Source organism: Microtus pennsylvanicus, chromosome 3, assembly GCF_037038515.1.
Source record: "Microtus pennsylvanicus isolate mMicPen1 chromosome 3, mMicPen1.hap1, whole genome shotgun sequence".
In the NCBI taxonomy this organism is placed as follows: Eukaryota; Metazoa; Chordata; class Mammalia; order Rodentia; family Cricetidae; genus Microtus; species Microtus pennsylvanicus.
In genome coordinates this window covers 127,636,381-127,655,265 of record NC_134581.1, presented here as the reverse complement: position 1 = coordinate 127,655,265, position 18,885 = coordinate 127,636,381, and the positions used below count along the sequence as shown (strand labels likewise).

The 18,885-nt window shown below is 42.2% G+C and overlaps 1 protein-coding gene across 10 annotated transcripts in view; it reads right to left on the bottom strand.

The window, feature by feature from the left end:
- Positions 1-15,534: 15,534 nt before the first annotated feature.
- St18 (ST18 C2H2C-type zinc finger transcription factor) overlaps positions 15,535-18,885 on the bottom strand; it is a 251,543-nt gene continuing 248,192 nt past the window's right edge. For all 10 annotated transcript variants that reach the window (XM_075967088.1, XM_075967085.1, XM_075967090.1 and 7 more), the window contains one exon: positions 15,535-17,909. In XM_075967088.1, coding sequence (XP_075823203.1) covers positions 17,769-17,909 — 141 coding nt within the window. In that variant the 3' untranslated portion in view covers positions 15,535-17,768. The remainder of the gene's footprint in view (positions 17,910-18,885) is intronic.

Below are 18,885 nucleotides of genomic sequence, written 5' to 3'. Positions count from 1 at the left end.
TGCAGTCTGTCTTTTTGATAGTAATAGGACCGACAGAATAGTTAATACAAGATGGGACCTCCAAAAATCAGCATGTGTCCTGAAAAGGTAGATGAAAACAGTCAGTCAAATCTAGCATGCTTTCTCAAACACGTGTTTGAGGCACAGTTGGCATATGACAAACTACATATTTGAAATGTGTAATCTGATAGCCTTTCACGTTTATGTAATATATGACCCCATCACCTCGATCAAAAGAACAAAGTCAATTTGCTTCATTCTGAATTTCCTTGTGTCCTTGTTGCCCCGTGTCTCCTGCCTCCTCCCCCAATCTCAGACAACCATTTATCTTCACCTGATCCACTTGCTCCTTAAATTTTCCCTACAGACCTTTTTCCTCTGTAATATCTCCCACAACAAAAGGAGTTACCTCTCATCCAAGAGAAGACCCACATTGTCCCTCGTCCCACCTCCCACTTCCCACCAGGCTTAGGATAAGTCTCACCTTGCTAGCCCAGCCTATTGCTTTCCTGTGATAGCTTGTAAGTGAGCATTCTCTCACTGCAACAGCCTGAATCAAGCTATGCTTTTTCACTGCCCTGTGCATTTTGTGTTGACAGCGTGGTCCTGCATATCACCATCATCTTTGTGTATTCCATCCAAATAAGGAAGCCTTCAATAAGACCTGGTGTGCCCTTTTTTTCCTCTCTGAGGGTTGGCTTTGGTGCCAGCTCCTTGGATTCAAGATCTTAGTGGTGCTCTCTATAAATGAAGTGATGGTTTATAGAAACTTCACATTTGTTGAGGGAGAATCAGGTACACAGTGTTTTCTGAATGCCCATGCTGAGCTGAAATCAATTATCGCTCCCTCACCTCTGGGAAGAGAAGAGTTTGCTGATGTGGGCCAGTGGGTTTGTGATCCTGTGTTTATGTCTGACCCACGCTGGATATTTTTGCTTGTACTTATTGCAATACACCTTGCTTTTTAGAATATTTTGTCACATAGATTGTTGAAATTACATTTGCAAACAGGTGCCCCTGCCTATTTTATGGCTGCATTGTATTTCTCTGTACAGTTTTAAATAATTATTTTAACAACACTGCAGCATTAGGCTATTTCTAGTCCTTATACTATTATAAATAATAGCGAGTGATTTTGCATGTAGGCCATTTTCTTCTTTTTTTTAATATTATGTTAGCAGACACAGCAGCTTCTTCATGCATACATGGCATGATACTTTGTTCTAATGTGTTCTTCTCTTTCCCTGTCCTCCTCCCACCGTTGGGATGGTGGCCTTTCTCCAGTTAGTTTTGCCTCTGTTTTCTTCTTATGTGTATTCCATTAATGTATTTCCCACCTCAGTTTAGATCTTATCCTCTCCTCCTGATCCCCCTCCTAGCTTAGTGACATAAACACACACACACACACACACACACACACACACACACACACACACACACAAGTGCATTTTTATATTTAGTTTCATGTATGAGAGAAAACATGGTGTTTGCCTTTCATTCAACACAATGAATTCCAATTTCATACACTTTTACAAATGTCAGAATTTTATTTTTCTATAGTTTATAGTATAAATTTTGTGCATATATGCACTATATGTTATTTATTCTTAGTCTTTGTTTCTTTAGTCAATTATTTTTATTCTTTATTTTTTATCTAGGCTCGTTCTCTTTCTGGTAAACAGTATAGCTATAAATATGGATGTACATGAATCTCTGTGGTGTGTTGAGTCCTTCAGGTACATATAAATGTGCTATTGGACAACACGGTGAATTTATTTTCAATTTCTTGAGACTTATAGACTAACTTCTATAGTGACCTCACAAATTTGCACTGCTGTCATCAACGAATGAGGTCCCTCTTTCAACTCTTTCTCAAAAGAATTTACTGTCATTTGTTTTCTTGATGACTGCCATTCTGAGCGCAGTGAGATAGAAACTCAAAGTAATTAATTTGGATTTCCCTAATGGCAAAGAGCATTGAACACTCTTTAAAATTATTTATTAGTCATTCGTATTTCTTTTTTGGAAAACTGTCTATTAAATTCACAAACCCATTTGTTTATTGGATGTTTAAATTTTAGTTTAGTTTTCATAGTTATTTGTATATCTTGGGTTTTGATGCCTTGTTTGGTGTTTAGTTCGAAGAACTGTATTCATTCTTTACTGGCTCAAGTAGATGGTTCTAATACAAGCCAATGAATGTCCCAGCAACAGGATAGGAGCCCTTTCTAGCAAGAGTGAGGACAAGCAGGCACAAAGCAAAGTTTCCTTGATCCATGTTTTTTTTTTATTTGAGTTGCCATTAAAAGGAGTAGCCTGGACTTAGGTTTCCCTGTTTCAAATATTCTGCTTAAGAAAATTTCTGATAGGTGTGCCCAGTAGCTTGTGTTTTAGTTGATTCTAGATACAGTCAAGTTGATAATACAGATTAGCAATCACATGGAGAAATTTGCAAATTTTTTCTTAATCTCATTTGTCAAATTTAGATTTTATTTTAATGTAAGATATTGGTTTCATCAAAAATAATTGTGCAGAGCTATTGTGGTAGTTTGAATGTAATTAGCCCCCATAAACTTACAGGGAGTAGCGCTATTAGAAAGTGTGGCCTTGTTGAATTAGGTGTGGCCTTATTGGAGGAAGTGTGTCATTGTGGGGGTGGGCTTTGAGGTTTTCCATGCTCAAGATGCTACCCAGTGTCTCATTCCATTTCCTGTTATCTCACCATGCTCCTCACCATGATGAGAATGAATTAACCCTCTGAACTGTAAGCTGCCACCTCAGTTAAATGGTTTCCTTTATAAGAGTTGCCACGGTCACGATGTCTCTTCACAGCAATAGAAACCCTAAGACAGAAGGTGGTACCAGGGACTTGAGTATTGCTGTGAGAGACGTGACCATGTTTTTGTTTAGAGTACTATGAACTTTGGGACTTTGGAGTAGGAAAACAGTGGAAAGCTTTAAGTACTTCTTAATGAGACTTACTAGTAGGAACATAGAAGACAGTGGTACAGAATTTAATTTGATGAAGAGTGGGGGCTGCTTCAGGAGATTTCAGAGGAGAATTTTAGCATATTGCCTAGAGATTGTTCTTATGATATTTTGATGAAGAATGTGGCTGTTTTTTGCCCTTGTCTCAAAAGTATACCTGAGGCTAAAGTGAAGAAATCTGGATTAATTCCATTGGCAGAGGAAATCTCAAAACAGCCTAGTATAGACTCTGTCATGTGGTTGTTCATGTTAATTCTGATGAAAATTTATAATGAGAAGGAGCAAGCTGAGCAAATAAATCAGTGGAATGCCCTTCTGTATATATGTTGCTCTTATTGGTTAATAGAGAAGTTGTTTTGGCCTATGGCAGAGCAGAATATAGCCAGGAGGGCAATCTGAACAGAGATATATAGAGAGAGCAAGCAGAGTCAAGGAGACGGCATGTAGTTGCTGAAGGAGAAGGACATGCTGGAACCTTTCCCGGTAAGCCACAGCCTTGTGGCAACACACAGATGAATAGAAACGGGTTAATGTAAGATATGAGACAGGTAGCAACGCACCTAAGCTATTGGTCAAACAGTGTTGTAATTGATATAGTGTCTGTGTGATTATTCGGGTCTGGCCAGCCAGGAAATGCCCAAGTAGCCTCCGTTTGCACAACTCTGCTTGGGTAACCAAGAACCAGAGACTAGATAGCCTAGAGCAAAATCAACCATGATTGATCTTTTTTTAAAAAAGGCAATAAAATGATTCCTAGTGGCATTTTTCTATACTCATAGAAGAGTGCCTTACCCGCTCAGCATCAGAGAAGTTTCCTATAGCAGTAGATGGGAGCAGATACAGAGACACACAGGCAGATAGTATGTGAACAGAGAGTCTAAACTGGAGGCATCAATTAAGTTCCTCTCTTCAGAGCTCAGGGAATCCTTTGGAAGATGAGACAGAAAAATTGTAAGAGTCAGAGGGGACGGAAGGCAACAGGAGAACATGGCCCTCTTGATCAACTAAGCAAGGAGCACGTGAGCTCAGAGACTGAATCAGCAATCATAGGGCCTATATAGGCTGCACCAGGTCCTCTGCGCATATATTTTAGTTATTAGCTGAGTATGTCTATGGACCTCTTGACTCTGAGAATGAGTGGGTCATATTTTCTAAGGTCCTGCCCTACTAAGAAGAGCATAAGACAGACAGACAGACAGACATAAACACACACACACACAAACTCACAAGAAGACACTATCAATTCCTTCAGCGGGTGCAGAAGGTACCTAACCTATAGTTAACAGGCCTTGAGGAAATGAAACCGAACTTCTGGTAGCCCAGTCTGCAGCAGTGAGTTCCAATAGCCTGAGTCACACAGTGGGTCAGGCAGTCAGCAGATGAAGCAAGGCAACCCTGCTTCCAGTGTCACCTCTGAGCAGCACAGTCTTTGTCCTGAGGCCAGGGGATTGCAAGGGACTTAATGTATAGAAAGAGTTGCAGGTGAAGTGGCCTTGCTTACCTTACTGTTGGGTGATACCTGCTGTAGTATGACAGTGTCCTGCTTTTGTCTGGTTTCTTTGGATTTCTCTAGAGCTAATAAAGGCAGACTTTATTGAGAAACTTTCAGAAAAAGCTTCAAACACTCAAGAGGTGACTTAAGGACACTATAAAGGCTGTGGTTGTTGATCCACTAAATGGAAGAGTAGGTAGTAATTTAATGTAAGTCATTCAGAGCTCTGACAGATTAAACCAGAGAACAAACATGGCTAATGTAGCTTGACTAAAAAGAACTATTAGACCAAGGGAGGTAACGTGAGAATGACTTCTAGAAGATGTCAGAGCCAGGCCATCGTCACAGTTTATGATATACGTGTGAGTCCTCATCTCTGCTCTGACGAGCTCTCTCCAGAGACCTATGTTGACATAAGGTTCCTTACACTGTAAGTTCTGACTAAGTCAGGTAGAGGAATCTATATAGATGCGGTCTCAAAATGATAAGACGATGCTCAGAAAAACGATTCCCACCATGATAGGAAATGAGTTTTGAAATTGGGAGCACCAGGAGAATGTGACTAATTCAGTCCGAGCATCAGGCTGAAAAAGCCACTGCGAAAGTTGATTTACTCACTGTTGAGTGCCAGGTCCAAATGTAACTGCAGTGGAAAAATTAGCATACGATTATTGCATAGCAGTTTTGAAAACCTGAGCCTTGGCCAATTTGTTTTCCTAAATCTATGTAACATTAGCTAACGCGGCTGAGGCTGTAATATTTTTCAGGCCATGCCTGGTGCCAAAATCCTTTAGCTAAAGAGTAAAAACTATATTCATACAGTTGTATGTGTCCTCCGTCTCTAAGACACCAGATACTTCACTGGTTTTTATTTTTTTTAATACTTCATTGTTTTTAATTGAGCTATATTATTTTCTCACTGGGGTCGCTTTATTTATTTATTATTTCTTTTCTTTAATGAATCGCAGTTTGACACAAGTTTTGTGCAGAAACCTGTGGTCTATAGACTTTTGAGGATGAATGTCAAAGAGCAGCGATTCTACCACTGGCCGACAGTGAGTGTCTGGCCTCTCCTGCAGTGTCCCTGAAGTGAGACTTAGCCATCAGAGAGGTATGCCCCTCCCTCTGTCGCTCAGCACAGCACATGCCCTGGCCTCCTTGATGTGTTCCCCAGGACATAGGCCAGGAGTCCTGTGAGCCTGGTAGGAGGAAAGAATGACTGGAGGGTAGGAGGCAAGTCAGAAACAACTCAGAGTGACCTCCAGAGAAGAACCGGAGCAATCCCGCAGGGGAGCTCTGGAGACCCCGTAGGTCAGGAAAAAGGAAACTGATCTGCTATGGCAAGGGTAGCCTGAGGAGGGGACACAAACATAATGCTGCTCCCCCGGAAGGTATACAATAGCAGCCTGGTCAAGGAGTGGAGTGAAACTGTGGACTCCCACAAGGGCAGAACATGACCCCAACTTTTTTTCCTCCATCACTTAAGTTTCCATTTTCCTGGAAAGTAGTGGAAAGTAGGGCCATTTCACTTCCTCTCCGGTGATTTCCTTTCTTGCATCATACCACAGAGAAAGGGAAGGCGTAGGGACGCCAATTATACCCCAGCAAAGCCACGTTGACTCTGTGCCCATACCCCATACCCAGAGACAACAGTGGTTGCTGCTTCAAGGACCAGCTCAGAGGTAAACAGTCCTGTTGAAACTGTCTCTGTACTCATGGACAGAAACAGAGACCCAACCCCAATCCAGAAAGGACACACACATGTTAGGACCAGTAGAAGAGAGAAAGAGTCACCAGGCAGGATAGTTGAACCCAAGTAAAAATCCATACTGCTCAGAAGCAAGGTCTCCCTGACTCTGGCAGCCTCAGTCTGCAAATGGGACTTGCCCAAAAAGTTGACTGCTTTGTCCTGAACTCATCGTATCATTGGTTTCTTTAATCCATCAGCAAAAGAACCCACCAGTTAGCTGTATCAGTAAGGCTGAAAAGCACCTCGAAAACGGGTGCTCAGAATCCTTGAAAGTGTCTTAGAGTCCCAGGGCCTCTACACCCAGGGGCCATGGCATGCCCCTCCATTTACCATGGCAGGCAGCTCTGGGGGTCAGCAGGTGTTGGCTTCTATCTTCAGATTCTGCGAACCTCAGAGCCTTTTTCTTCTTCTTCCCTGACGCTGTATTCAGGTGTCTCACTTTCACATCTGGTGGTTTCTTTCCTGCTCACACATGTAAGTATATCTGCAAATAATGTCCAATAAACAAACCAAATTCCCTCAGTGAGCATTATGGATTGATGTTTGCCTCCGCCAGCTCCTGTATTGGAGCTGCATACTCTTAGGGTAACTGGTTTGTGATAGAGTCCTTAGGAAGGTACATTGAGGCTGAGGCTAGCTAAGTGGAGTAGTCTGTCCTGCCAGCCCATTCCCAAATAATCGCATGGAGACTTAATATTAATTATAAATTCCTGGCCGAGAGCTTAGGCTCATTTTTAGCAAACTCTTATACCTCAAATTAAACCATTTCTATTCATCTATGTGGTGCTCCAGGCTTGTTTACCTCATGTATGTACTTCCGGCCCTTCTCCTCAGTATTTTTCTGCCCTGTAAAATCCTGCTTAGCCATATGCCAATCAGTTTTGTATTAATAACGAGAGCAACACACCTTCACAGTGTACAAAAGGATTATTCCACAGCAGGGTGGGCTGTATTTAACAGGACTGTTCTATAAAAAGAGAGTGTGTGATTACAGAGGCCTGTCACATGATCCAACACTGAGCAGACAAGAGCTGGAGCAATGGGACTCGGGCATGCCTCCTGTGTGGGTTGAAGAACTCGTAACAGCTTTTGGAGTTTCTGGGGATTTCATACCTGGGAAGTGTCTGCAGACTCAGAACTAAGGAAGAGAAGGGAGACAGAAGAGGGAAGCCATGTTTCTTCCTCACCCTAAGGAGGAAAGTCTCCCCAGGACCAGGTCCAGAGACTTCGGCTAGTGAAGGCAGCAGCCTACTGGAGACCTTGTTGGGATATACTGGGCTGTGTGTCATTTATGGTCCCATGGCTTACCCTGAGAGCTGGCCACCTACTCTGTCCAACCCACTAAAGACATGGCTGTGAGCTGTGAGCTTCCGTTTTCATTCACATCACTGATGTTTATCTTTAAAAGGTTTGTGTGTGTGTGTGTGTGTGTGTGCTTGTGTGAGGATACATGCAACATAGCAGACAAGAGCCCATGAAGTCTACAGGAAGGTGTGGGATCCCCTGGAAGTAGAGTTAAGGTAGATGTGAGTCACCTCGTGGGTGCTGGCAACCAAGTCTAAATCCTCTGTTAGAGCCCCGAATGCTCTTTAAGTGCTGAGCCATCCTTCCACAACCCAGTTAGTACTGGTTTCCTTCTCCACTTTTCTGAGTTTCCTCTTAAGACCTTAAATTGAAATAATTTACTGGCTTATAGTGTCTTTTAGGTCGAGAAAACTTACAAAGTCTTCATCTGGCAACTTGACTGATTTCAGTGACTTTGAGTTTAGTAGTTTTATACCAGTTGAGTATTAGTCTCCCTGCTGGGATGTAGCTGGTATTATGTACATCCCTGTGGTACCGGAGTTCTGGGGTCTTCTAGCAGTTAGTGTCAGGTGGATCCAGATTTTGAGCCATTTGCTGTCACAGGGCTGAGCTCTACCCAACTGAAGAGTTATTTTGAGTTAATGAGAGCCATTCCTGATCACTTAATATAGGTTCTCTCCCTGTACGCACTTCTCAGCCTGAGCTAGCTTCCAGTCTGTAGCTTGTTATTGGCTCTGGTCCATTTGCTCGCCTCCACTGCCTCCCTGGGCCTTCTCTTACCTGGAGGCGAAAGCAGGACAATTTGTGGCTCAATGACCTGTAACTCAAGGGTGTTCTCTGTTCCTAGGCTCAGTTTTTACAACACATTCCCTCTCAAGATGACTCCAACTGCCGCCCTACCATAGCTTCTGTGTAAAGTACCATGACGCTTGTTCTTCAGTGTCTCCTCACAGGATTTTACTATTGGAGGAAATTTTCCCAAGAAGATAAAAGCTGAATACGACTCTTGTTCATTTCTAGAACTTGAAAAAGAAATCAAGGTGCATGACATCAGAGCAGCCAGCTTCCAACACAGGGTGTCAAGTTAGTGGATTACCCGCCAAAACTTCCTGTCAAACTCACCTCTGAACCTGTGCCACACAATCATAACTATTGGTAACAATCTTAGTTCTGCCATGAAAGGCCCTTCTGAAACCAGTGCCCTGAAATGACAAGCCATGTTTTTCTTCTTCTAGATGACACTGAGATTGCCATGGCTGTACATTTACTAATTACGCCAATAAAAACCCCATTTTCTTATCAGCAAAAAAGACTGCTTTTGCAGAAATGAAAAGGATTCTTCTTCTCCTACCCTCTTTATATGAACTAGGGTCTTAACCATATAGGACTGGCTAGCCTAAAACTTATTATCCTCCTGCCTCTGCCTCTGGAGGACTTGGAAAACAAACGTGAACTACCATTTTTTTTTCATTTTCAGTAGGTTTTCTAAGCTTTGAATTCAGTATTTTATATAGTTAAATCTAAAAACAATTCTAAGTCTTATATCGATCCTTTAAGTCAGAATTTGTTTATCTAGATGGGCAATTATAAGAGAAATGAGGAAAGAAGTGTGTGTGTGTGTGTGTGTGTGTGTGTGTGTGTGACAGAGAGAGAGAGAGAGAGACAGAGAGAGACAGAGAGACAGACAGAGAGAGAGACAGAGAGAGAGAGAGAGACAAAGAGAGAGACACAGAGAGAGAGAGAACTAGGGATCTAGTGACACTTGGGCAGGTGTTCACTGCATTTGTGGCTATCACAATGTGATTACCACTTTGTTTTTGTCTCTGAAAAGAAACAATTATCATCGCTCTCAGATATTTTCTGCTTTGTAATTTTTCCCCACAAAAAAGAAAGCAAGCAAACAAGCAAGCATGTGATTTCCAGGCTGTGGCAGGGTAAAAAGCAAGACATTTTCTGTTTTCTTTCCTTTGCTCTTTCCTGCCTCCCTGCCTCCCCCTCCCTTTCTTCCTCCCAACCCGCGTATTTATCTTATTTACCTATTTTCTTCATTTCCCATTTTGAACAGTTTCCTGCAGAAGGTATGTGCCAGAACCCTGCTGGCAGAACAGAGAGTCACGTGCGTTCTTCTAGAAGCCACACCGAAGGCTAGAAACCCTGGTCCTCTAAGAGGATTACTGGAGGCATCTCCCTAAAGCGTCACATACATTTTAGAATATCTGTCTCATAGCTCCAAAATTTTCATATAAAACCGAAGAAGGCAGGATTGACTAAAGAAAACTGACTCCCTTATATAATGCCAATACACCCTGAACTGTAAAAGTCTGCTAAAGCCACAGATCCTCAGGCAGAGCAGGGGCTCCTCCTGTTTACAGTCGGAACAGTTCATAGCTAGTGAGCATTGGTGGAAAGTACACTCCACAGTGAACAGCGTTTCACAGCGGAAAGAGCACAGTGCAGAATATTTTTATAACTGGGGAATATTAGTGGGGAGTGTGCACATAGCTGGTAAACATCAATAGGAAGTACACTTTAATCGGCAAAGGGTTAATCCAAAACTGTCATGTACACACGAAATATCTAATGACAGAAAAAAAACCCATAAAAGCAAAAATTAGTTAGGGTTAGGGTTACAATTTTATGATTTTTTTAGCACTCATATTTTAAAGCTTTTAGTCCCAGAGTCAGTTATGAAAACAGCAAATTGGATGAAAAGCTTACAGATCTTCAAACAGATGCAATTTTTATTTAATATTTTCTCACACAATATATTTTGATCATATTTCTCCTCCTGCATCTCCTTCCAGATCCTCCCCATCTCCTACCCATCAAACTTCATATTATTTTCCTTCTTCTTCTCCAAAAATAAAACAAAACATGACAATAAATCAAGCAAAAATCTAATAGACAAAAAAATTACCAATAAAAAAATGAAACAACAACAACAAAACCAAGGAATCCATTTGTGTTAGCCAGCTGCTTCAGAGCCCGGGCCTGACCTGGACCCAGTGTCTGTCTAGTAGAGATGCTGATTTTCCTTTTCTCTCCAGGCCACAATTGCAAACAGTTTCTAGGTTAGGGATAAAGCTTTTGTCCACCTTCCTCTCTCTGTGCTGGGTTTTTGTCTGGTTTGAAACTGTACCAATCTTGTGAATGCTACCAAGGTCTCTATAAGTACATATGTTTATCAGTCCTGTTGAAGACTGTACATTTTTATGATATACTTTTATAAGAAAAGTGTTCAGAATACTGTGCTCCAAGCATGATGGCAAAGCCTCTTCCAAAAACTTCCCCACAATGTGCTGAGTAAATGATCATGTCTTACTTCGTGAACGAAGACAGGTTAGGAAGCAAGGGTGGTCAGCTGGTGGCAGCAATGATGACCCACAGGGCAGGTTTTCATATTCACTTCAGAGTTGAGTGGCATACTGACCGTGGTACTTATCCCTGGGGCATCAGCAGGCTCTTTATTCCTCTTAATCCCAGTTTCTTAGAGCATGATAATAATTACATTTACAATTATATGTGGCTTTGAAGCCCAGGACAGTGAACTCAGGAGCACGCTTAATACCAGCTGGTACATGTAATGGTCCATTTTGACTGTCCATTCAACTGGGCTAATAAGCACGTAGATTAGTGTGCCAATAAGAGCAGTTCTAGAGACAGCAAGATCATGCGGGTCCTGCCCTAACAAATGCATTAATCTTCCATGGATTGTCATGGTAATGTCATTACTGAGAAGTGGTAAAGGGTAAAAGGAAGGCCTAATTGGGACAAGGATGTCACTGGGGTTTATCCCTACAGCTACATCTCTTCCTGTATATCCCTTATTTATTTATTTATTTATTTATTTATTTATTTATTTATTTATATCTCTTTTTGTATTTTCCTTTTCTCTCCTAGGCACCTTGGTAAGGACTACTCTGCTTTTCTGTCTACTCACTGTCCTGCGCCAACTCCTCTGAAATCAAAAGTATATATAACAGATTTTTAACACTTCCTCACCCTTGCGTGCACCATAGTAAGTTTCTCTGTTGATGCAGTATGCCAGATCAAGTCAAATTGAAAAAAATGTAACAGCAGGTATATTTAGGGCAAAGCAACTCATGGGTTGACTGGCCTCAGAGATCAAGGCCAGAGAAGTTGTGCCTGGATTAAAACGGGAAGATTTTCTAGATTGTAGGTGAGGGGTGATGACATGCTCCCACAAGCTGGTTTTGTGCCCAAGTATGGTTAAAAGCTGAGCGCTTAGGTGGGGACTTGGGCACCTGGCAGTGTCAAGGGAGGAAGTTGCAATAGCTGCCAAGAATGTGCAACTGGATTTTTGCAGCACATTATTTTCTTTGGAGACTCTCTGAGCAGGCGGGGTTAGAGAGAGTGATATATATGGAAGGAGGGATGGAGGGATGGAGGGGAGGACTGGGGCTTCCCAGACCATGCAGGGGCCAGCTGGAGGCTCCACCAGAACAGCATACATCCTCAGAGAAGTTCCCGTTGTATTAGGGTCACAGTGGTGAAAAGCGAATGACATAAATGACAGCTTGGGCTCAGCTCAGGTAGAACTCTGACTAAGCAGAAGGATTGCTGTCAGGTGAATAGAAGCCTAAACTCAGCATTCGTAGAAACCTTGTGAAGCCAGGTCTTATTTGTCAAGAAAGTAACGTCTTCCCTTATGCACAGGCAACATTCTCAGCCAGTTCGAGCTTCCCATGCTCTCCCCCAGGATCTTTTTTTTTTAATTTTTTTTATTGATAAAAGGAGAATAAAGAAAAGAAAAAAAAACAAATCCCCACCTCCTCCCAGCCTCCCATTTCCCTCCCCCTCCTCCCACTCTTCTCCCCCTCCTCCCACCTCTCTCTCCTTCCCCCCACTCCTCTCCCCCTCCCTTTCCAGTCCAAAGAGCTGGCAGGGTTCCCTGCCCTGTGGTAAGTCCTAGGTCCTCCCCCCTCCATCCATATCTAGGAAGGTGAACATCCAGACTGGCTAGGCTCCCACCAAGCCAGCACATTGCGAAGGATCAAAACCGCGTGCCATTGTCCTTGGCGTCTCATCAGCCCTCATTGTTCGCCATGTTCCGAGAGTCCAGTTTTATCCCATGCTTTTTTTGGTAACAGTCCAGCTGGCCTTGGTGAGCTCCCAGTAGATCATCTCCACTGTCTCAGTGGGTGGGTGCACTCCTCGTGGTCCCGACATCTTTGCTCATGTTCTCACTCCTTCTGCTCCTCATTGGGACCTTGGGAGCTCAGTCCAGTGCTTCAGTGTGGGTCTCTGTCTCTATCTCCACCCATCGCCAGATGCAAGTTCTAGGATGATATGCAAGATATTCGTCAGTATTGCTCTAGGGTAGGGTCATTTCAGGTTCCCTATCCTCAGCTGCCCAGGGAACTAACTGGGGACCTCAGCTTGGGCACCTGGGAGCCCCTCTAGGGTCAAGTCTCCTGCCCACCCTAAAGTGGGTCCCTTAACTAAGAATTGTGGTTCCGTGTTCCCCTATCCAACCTTCCTTTATCCCGATCCTCCTGTTTCCCCAAGTCCCCCCTCCTTCCCTTCTACCTTTTCTCTCCCCATCTCCCCTAACCCCCATCCCACCCCACCCCCAAGATCCCACTTTTCTCCCCGGCAATTTCCTGTTGCTCTAACTCACAGGCTGTTCGAGCTCATCTACTCCTCCCACCCTTTCCCACTCCCACAAGCTGCTTAGACTCTCCCTGCAGCCAGTTGCACAATCCCCACAACCCCAGGCTGGCAGTTTGAATCCCCAGATAAGCTGTCTCTCCACTCACGGAGTGAGTGGTCTACTTCTTGGTTCTTGCATCCTCATTTATATCCTGCAGATAAAACAATATCCAGCAGGAGCCTGCAAAGATCCTGGAGGTCAAGGCCGTGATGGTCGGAAGTGTACACTAGGCTTCCTTATTTCTGGAAGTGCAGGCCAGTGTCTATGGAAAAAAAACCAGGGATTTTGGTGGGTTTCCTTAAAACACTGTGGAGAAGCCAGACTGTGGTGGCATGTGTCTTTAATCCCAGCACTCATGAGGCAGACACAGGTGGATCTCTTTGAGTTTGAGGTCAGCCTGGTCTACAAGGGCTAGTTACAGCACAGGCTCTAGAAGCTACAGAGAAATCAAAAAACAAACAAACAAATAAACAAAAACAAAAACACACTAGGAGGAAGCTTTATTAGCTTTTCAAGTAAATGAAAGGCTGAATCTGGGATGCAGTTTTTCCCCAGTTTTATAGTCTTGGGCAAGTCAGTAACTTATTCAAGAACCAGCCATCTCATTGTTTTCATTGGATATGGTGATCTGGCTCCACAAACTTGAGAATTTTCTGTGTACACAAAGCACCCTTGACTGTGAATGACAGTAGGGACAGCTATTAGCAAGTTCAATCTGTCGTCCACTGGAGAGCTAACGGAAACAGAAGGCACTTCTTGCAGACCACAATGAAGTGGGTGCAATGTGTGAAAAGACACACAGAAAACATTAGCAGTGAAATCCATATGTGCTGGAACAAGTTAAGTTCTAAAACCATCCATCTCTTTCTCTTCACAAAGGATTTGGGATACAGTAGAAGGATGTGAGTTACAGTTCTAACAACCCCAGGATTTATCTATGGAATGGTGATAGGCAATGTCTTTATTTGATTTTACATCGTACTGCACCCAGAATATACTGAACATAGCTGTGTTGCTTTGGTGCCAGAAATATTTGTGTTGCTAAACAAATTATCTCCAGTGGAAATCTGAATCCATTATCCTCTGTTTCTTCGGTCTCCAGGGGGAAAACTGAGGGATGGAAGAGGAGGGAGGCTTCATGCCTGTGATGTAAGGACATTATAGCTGAACCACACCATGCCTTGAAATTCAGCTTTTCTTTGCATAGCAAAAGCTGCTCCTGGGAATTAGAATCACAAGGCCAGGAGCTTTACACTGGGAATTCCTGTCCCTCTTTCCTGGACTTTTTGCCTTCAGGCACCTGGATTCTTGTACAGCCTCTGCTTCTGGTGAATGTCTCCCTCTAAGGTCTGTATTTGTGGTTCCTCTGCTTGCCCTGTCTCTCTTTACCAAGCTGTCTCAACTCATCTGGGACACTTACATGTTATAAAACCTATGATTTGTCCCATTGCTCTCACTGACCCGCACTGAAGACCTCAGGAAATGGGACTCTTTTCAGCGGGTTCTCATCAGAAATCAGTGGTAAGAAAGGATGGATTTTGCACATTATTCCTTCCTATGTTTCAGTAGGATTAAGACATAAAATGTTCTGACAAATTCATGTCGTGAACTGTAGATACCACTTTCTGATAGGCAGTCCCAACCAGCGTAGGATGTCAGAGATCCTCAATGGTGAAACTAAGATTCGAAGTGAGCTGCTCTGCATCCCATAGGCTGCTTTCCCGGAGCACATCATGGGAGCAGCTCCAGTGACTAGAAGAATGGGGTGCCCTGGTAAAGCAAACCCAAGTTGAACCCAGCTGCCCCTGGGATCCAGACTTCCCTTCAGGTAGTTGGACTTCACTGTGTGAATTTTACATTACCTGTGAGGGAGAGCCAGTTCTAAGAGATGTGGATGGAAGTCTGCCCAAAACCTCAAAAATAGAGAGTATTGATGACTTGGATAGGAACACAAAAGCATAATAGGTACTCTGGAATTATCCACATGGTTTTCAACCTAGCATAATTCAAGCTATATTCACAACCTCCAGCAGTTCGTTATCAGGTAAGGACTCCTCGGGTCCTGCTCCTTAGACATGGATGAAGTTCCTTCTAGTTCCAGCAGAGGTGCCTTGTGTCACGGTCACACCTCATCCTGGAGATACGTGCCACACCAAGGTGCTAACCAATAGTCAAGCAGCCAAAAATCCTCTCCACTTGAGGGCAAAATGTTAAGCCAGAATTGCTCTGGTTGAAGAAGGCTTTTGACAATATCAGGAGCTGTAGGTCTTAAGGACAATGACATCTGTCCTCATAAACTAGCCCAAGAAATATCACAGCAAAATTCATTATCAATTTTATTTCTAACCATACACCAAATGTACAGCACTGAACACAATTTTGTTGCATTGATGTAAGAAATAGTAATTGTTTGGAGAAACAGTATACAAACAAACTACTTCAAATAAAAACGCATACATCATTGCCCATTTTGTTTACAAAAGATCCAATTTACAGTATCAGTCATTAACACAGTTTAAATGGAAACAACTCAGTGCATGTTACAAAACGCAAGTACCAAGGCGGCAAATAAATACAGACACCCTTCATAAAACTATGTGAACACAAATAAATTAACTGAGACCATGTAAATTATAGTAATAAATACATAGGTTTGCAAGAGATCTCTTTAAATAAAATATATAACAAACATGTTAAAATATTTAGCAAAGTAAACTTCTGTCTTTGTAATAAGTGAGCCCATTTGTGTGCTTCTTTGAAGTACTGTGTAGCAAAACGCTCAGAGACATACTTCAATAGGAAACTTTGTGTCCCATTTTCAGTAGACACCACTCATGGCGGCTGCTTCTTTTGAACTGAGTTTTAAATAAACACCTTTCCCTACCTAAGGACAGACATCTCATTTTCACTAAACTAAGATTCAAGAGTTCAAATGAACCCCAAGCCAAAGATAAGCCCCACCTGATGCATAACAGGAACCACAGATCCGTGAGAGCGGAGCGAGCGACTGGACCACTTTTCATGTATCGGAGCAGGTAACAGTAACAGTGAATTCAAGCCTGTGAATGCCATCGCACTAAATCTAAGTATTCATGAGGCTAAAAAAAATAAACACTTTTATTATAGCACAGAAAATTAAGCTCAGACTAAAGTTCATGTGTGCATTTACACAGAGGCACATCTGCACATGAAATGTGTGTGCACACCAAAAAGGCAGTTTAGCTGGTTGTCTATACCTTTTCATTAAAAAAAATAAATATAAAAAAACTTTTGAAACAATGCTTAAACTACTTTACAGTCCCTGAAATAGACATTGCCTTTTCTATAGCAATTACTAAACTCTGATCCAGTTGAGATTGTAGACTCAATTTCATGTGTGGATAAGTGTTTGTGACTGTGTGTGTATGCGTGTGTGTGTGTGTGTGTGTGTGTGTGTGTGTGTAGTTCAAGGATTATATCAAATTGAAAGTTGTCTTATTATGGGCAGTGCAGACCAATGTTGCCAATATTCAGATTGGAATAACACTTTCCTGTCTTATTATGTTTTCCACTCTTTTCCAGTTAACCTAGTAAGATACATGCTATTTCAGGGGATATGTTATCTACAAAATTTCCATTTGTATGTGTCTGTATTTGCTAAGTAAAATTCTATACCAATATTGTCACTTGTAATATTGTACTAACATATAGCAGGAGAAGCTTGACTGGTCACATCAAAGCTTATTTCTCATCTTGGGGAAGGGTTGCCAACTAGCCAATGTGACTGACTTGAAAAAAAAAGAGACATATCTGATTCACTTAAAATCTATGATTTGAACAGCTCAAATAAATAATTCATATTAATTAAATCCGTGCAGCCACGTGGAATGCTCTGCTGACTATTTTATTTAATTATTGCTATCAAGTTTTGAGCATGCTGTTTGCCAGCATCCTGTGCTTTTATGAACATGGATTTCCCACTAGTGGGCGCCATTTATCTTCATATTCCTTTGCAGCTCACATTATCAAAAACCAATATGGGGGGAAAAGAAGTGCACAGTAGAAACCAAAATTGACCATAGTGCAATCATGACACCGGGATTTCCTTCACATCTTCCTTTTTTGTTGTTGTTTTTTCTCATTTAAACTCAGAAAGATGTGTGATTTGAGAACAGGATTTCTATTTAAATCCTATTAGAAGACAAATTAATAAACACACCTGTAAAAATATGGTAGACTCCAAAATGCAGTTAAAAGATAAAAAACTCTTTGATTAGTAATAAATAAAATATAAAATGTAACATTTATTTTACATATACTTTACAAAATAAAGAGTGCAATGAAGAAATAAAAGAAAAAGATATGAAAATAAATGAGATCTAATAATTCACTGCATTGCTTTTAATCCAAAGAGTTTATCATAGTTTTTCTTTCCTTTTTATGTCAGCCAGGGAAAAATTAGTGCAATGTTGCAATTGTAAACGCAGGGGGCGGTCTCCAGGCTCCAGGGGTGCAAGGTCCCCTATAGATCTGCTAGAGTTCCCTGCTGTGGTGACCTCTGTTTCCTGCGAGCTGCCCTCCTACACATGGATGCCCTTCACCGCCTGCTTGATGCTTTCCAGTAGAGCTTTGCATTCCGGAGAGTAGTCTCGTTCTAGATTGCTGTACATGTCTGTGAGAGTATTTACATACGCTTCAAAATTCTGCTCATTGATAGGCCCCTGATGGAGACAAAGCACATAGAACCAATCACAGAAGGTCAGCTGCCCCCGGGAAGATCAGGGGACAGGGAAGAATGTTGCCAACTTATATAATGAGGAAGAGAAGGGTTTACTGTGGCAGTTTGGGATAGGAATCTAAATGTTAGTGTTCGTAGGGTTTATCTGTTCACTCTTCATTCATGGCTTTAATGAAACTTGATTGAATGACATTGAGGATCAATCTGGACCTGAGGTAGAAGTCTTCAAACAACATGCTTTCTCTGGGAGGAGTCTTGGCCTCAACTGCACTTGCTCAGTACAAAAATGACATCTGTGGAAGGTGTGTACAGGGCTTGTGCCAAGTGGTTCTTTAACAGTTTTAGGTTGGAATGGCAGGGATTAAGCCAGTTGCTCACCAACAGTTGTGATAAAGATTTGCTAATACAACAACTCTGGTCATTTGCCCTCTCTATTTCTTTAGGGAAAAGATCTGTGTTAGAAGGTCCAGACTGACTCATCTTTACCCTGGGTGGTATTTTGGCATATCCTTTGCCCTATATAATGGTTTTATTTTTCTATTTATTTGTTTTTATTTTGTGAGACAGGGTCTTATTTTGTTATCTTGGCTGGCATAGAACTCTCTATGTAGACCAGGCTGACCTTAAACGTCCCAGAGACCTACCTGCTTCTGCCTCTCAAGTTCTAGGATTAAAGGGGAGTGCCACCATGCTGGGCCACACACACACACACACACACACACATACACACACACACACACTCAAAAACAATGTATATGGATGCTTTGAATGTATATTTGTGCACTACATATATACTTCATGTATGTGGCAGCCAGATGAGGGTATCTCATACCCTGGAACTGGAGTTCCAGACATTTCTGAACCACTAGTTCAGAGTTCGGAATTGAACCTGTGTCCTCTGGACATCGTCCAGTGTTCTTAACTGCTGAGCTCTCACTCTGGACCCATAATATGTTTTA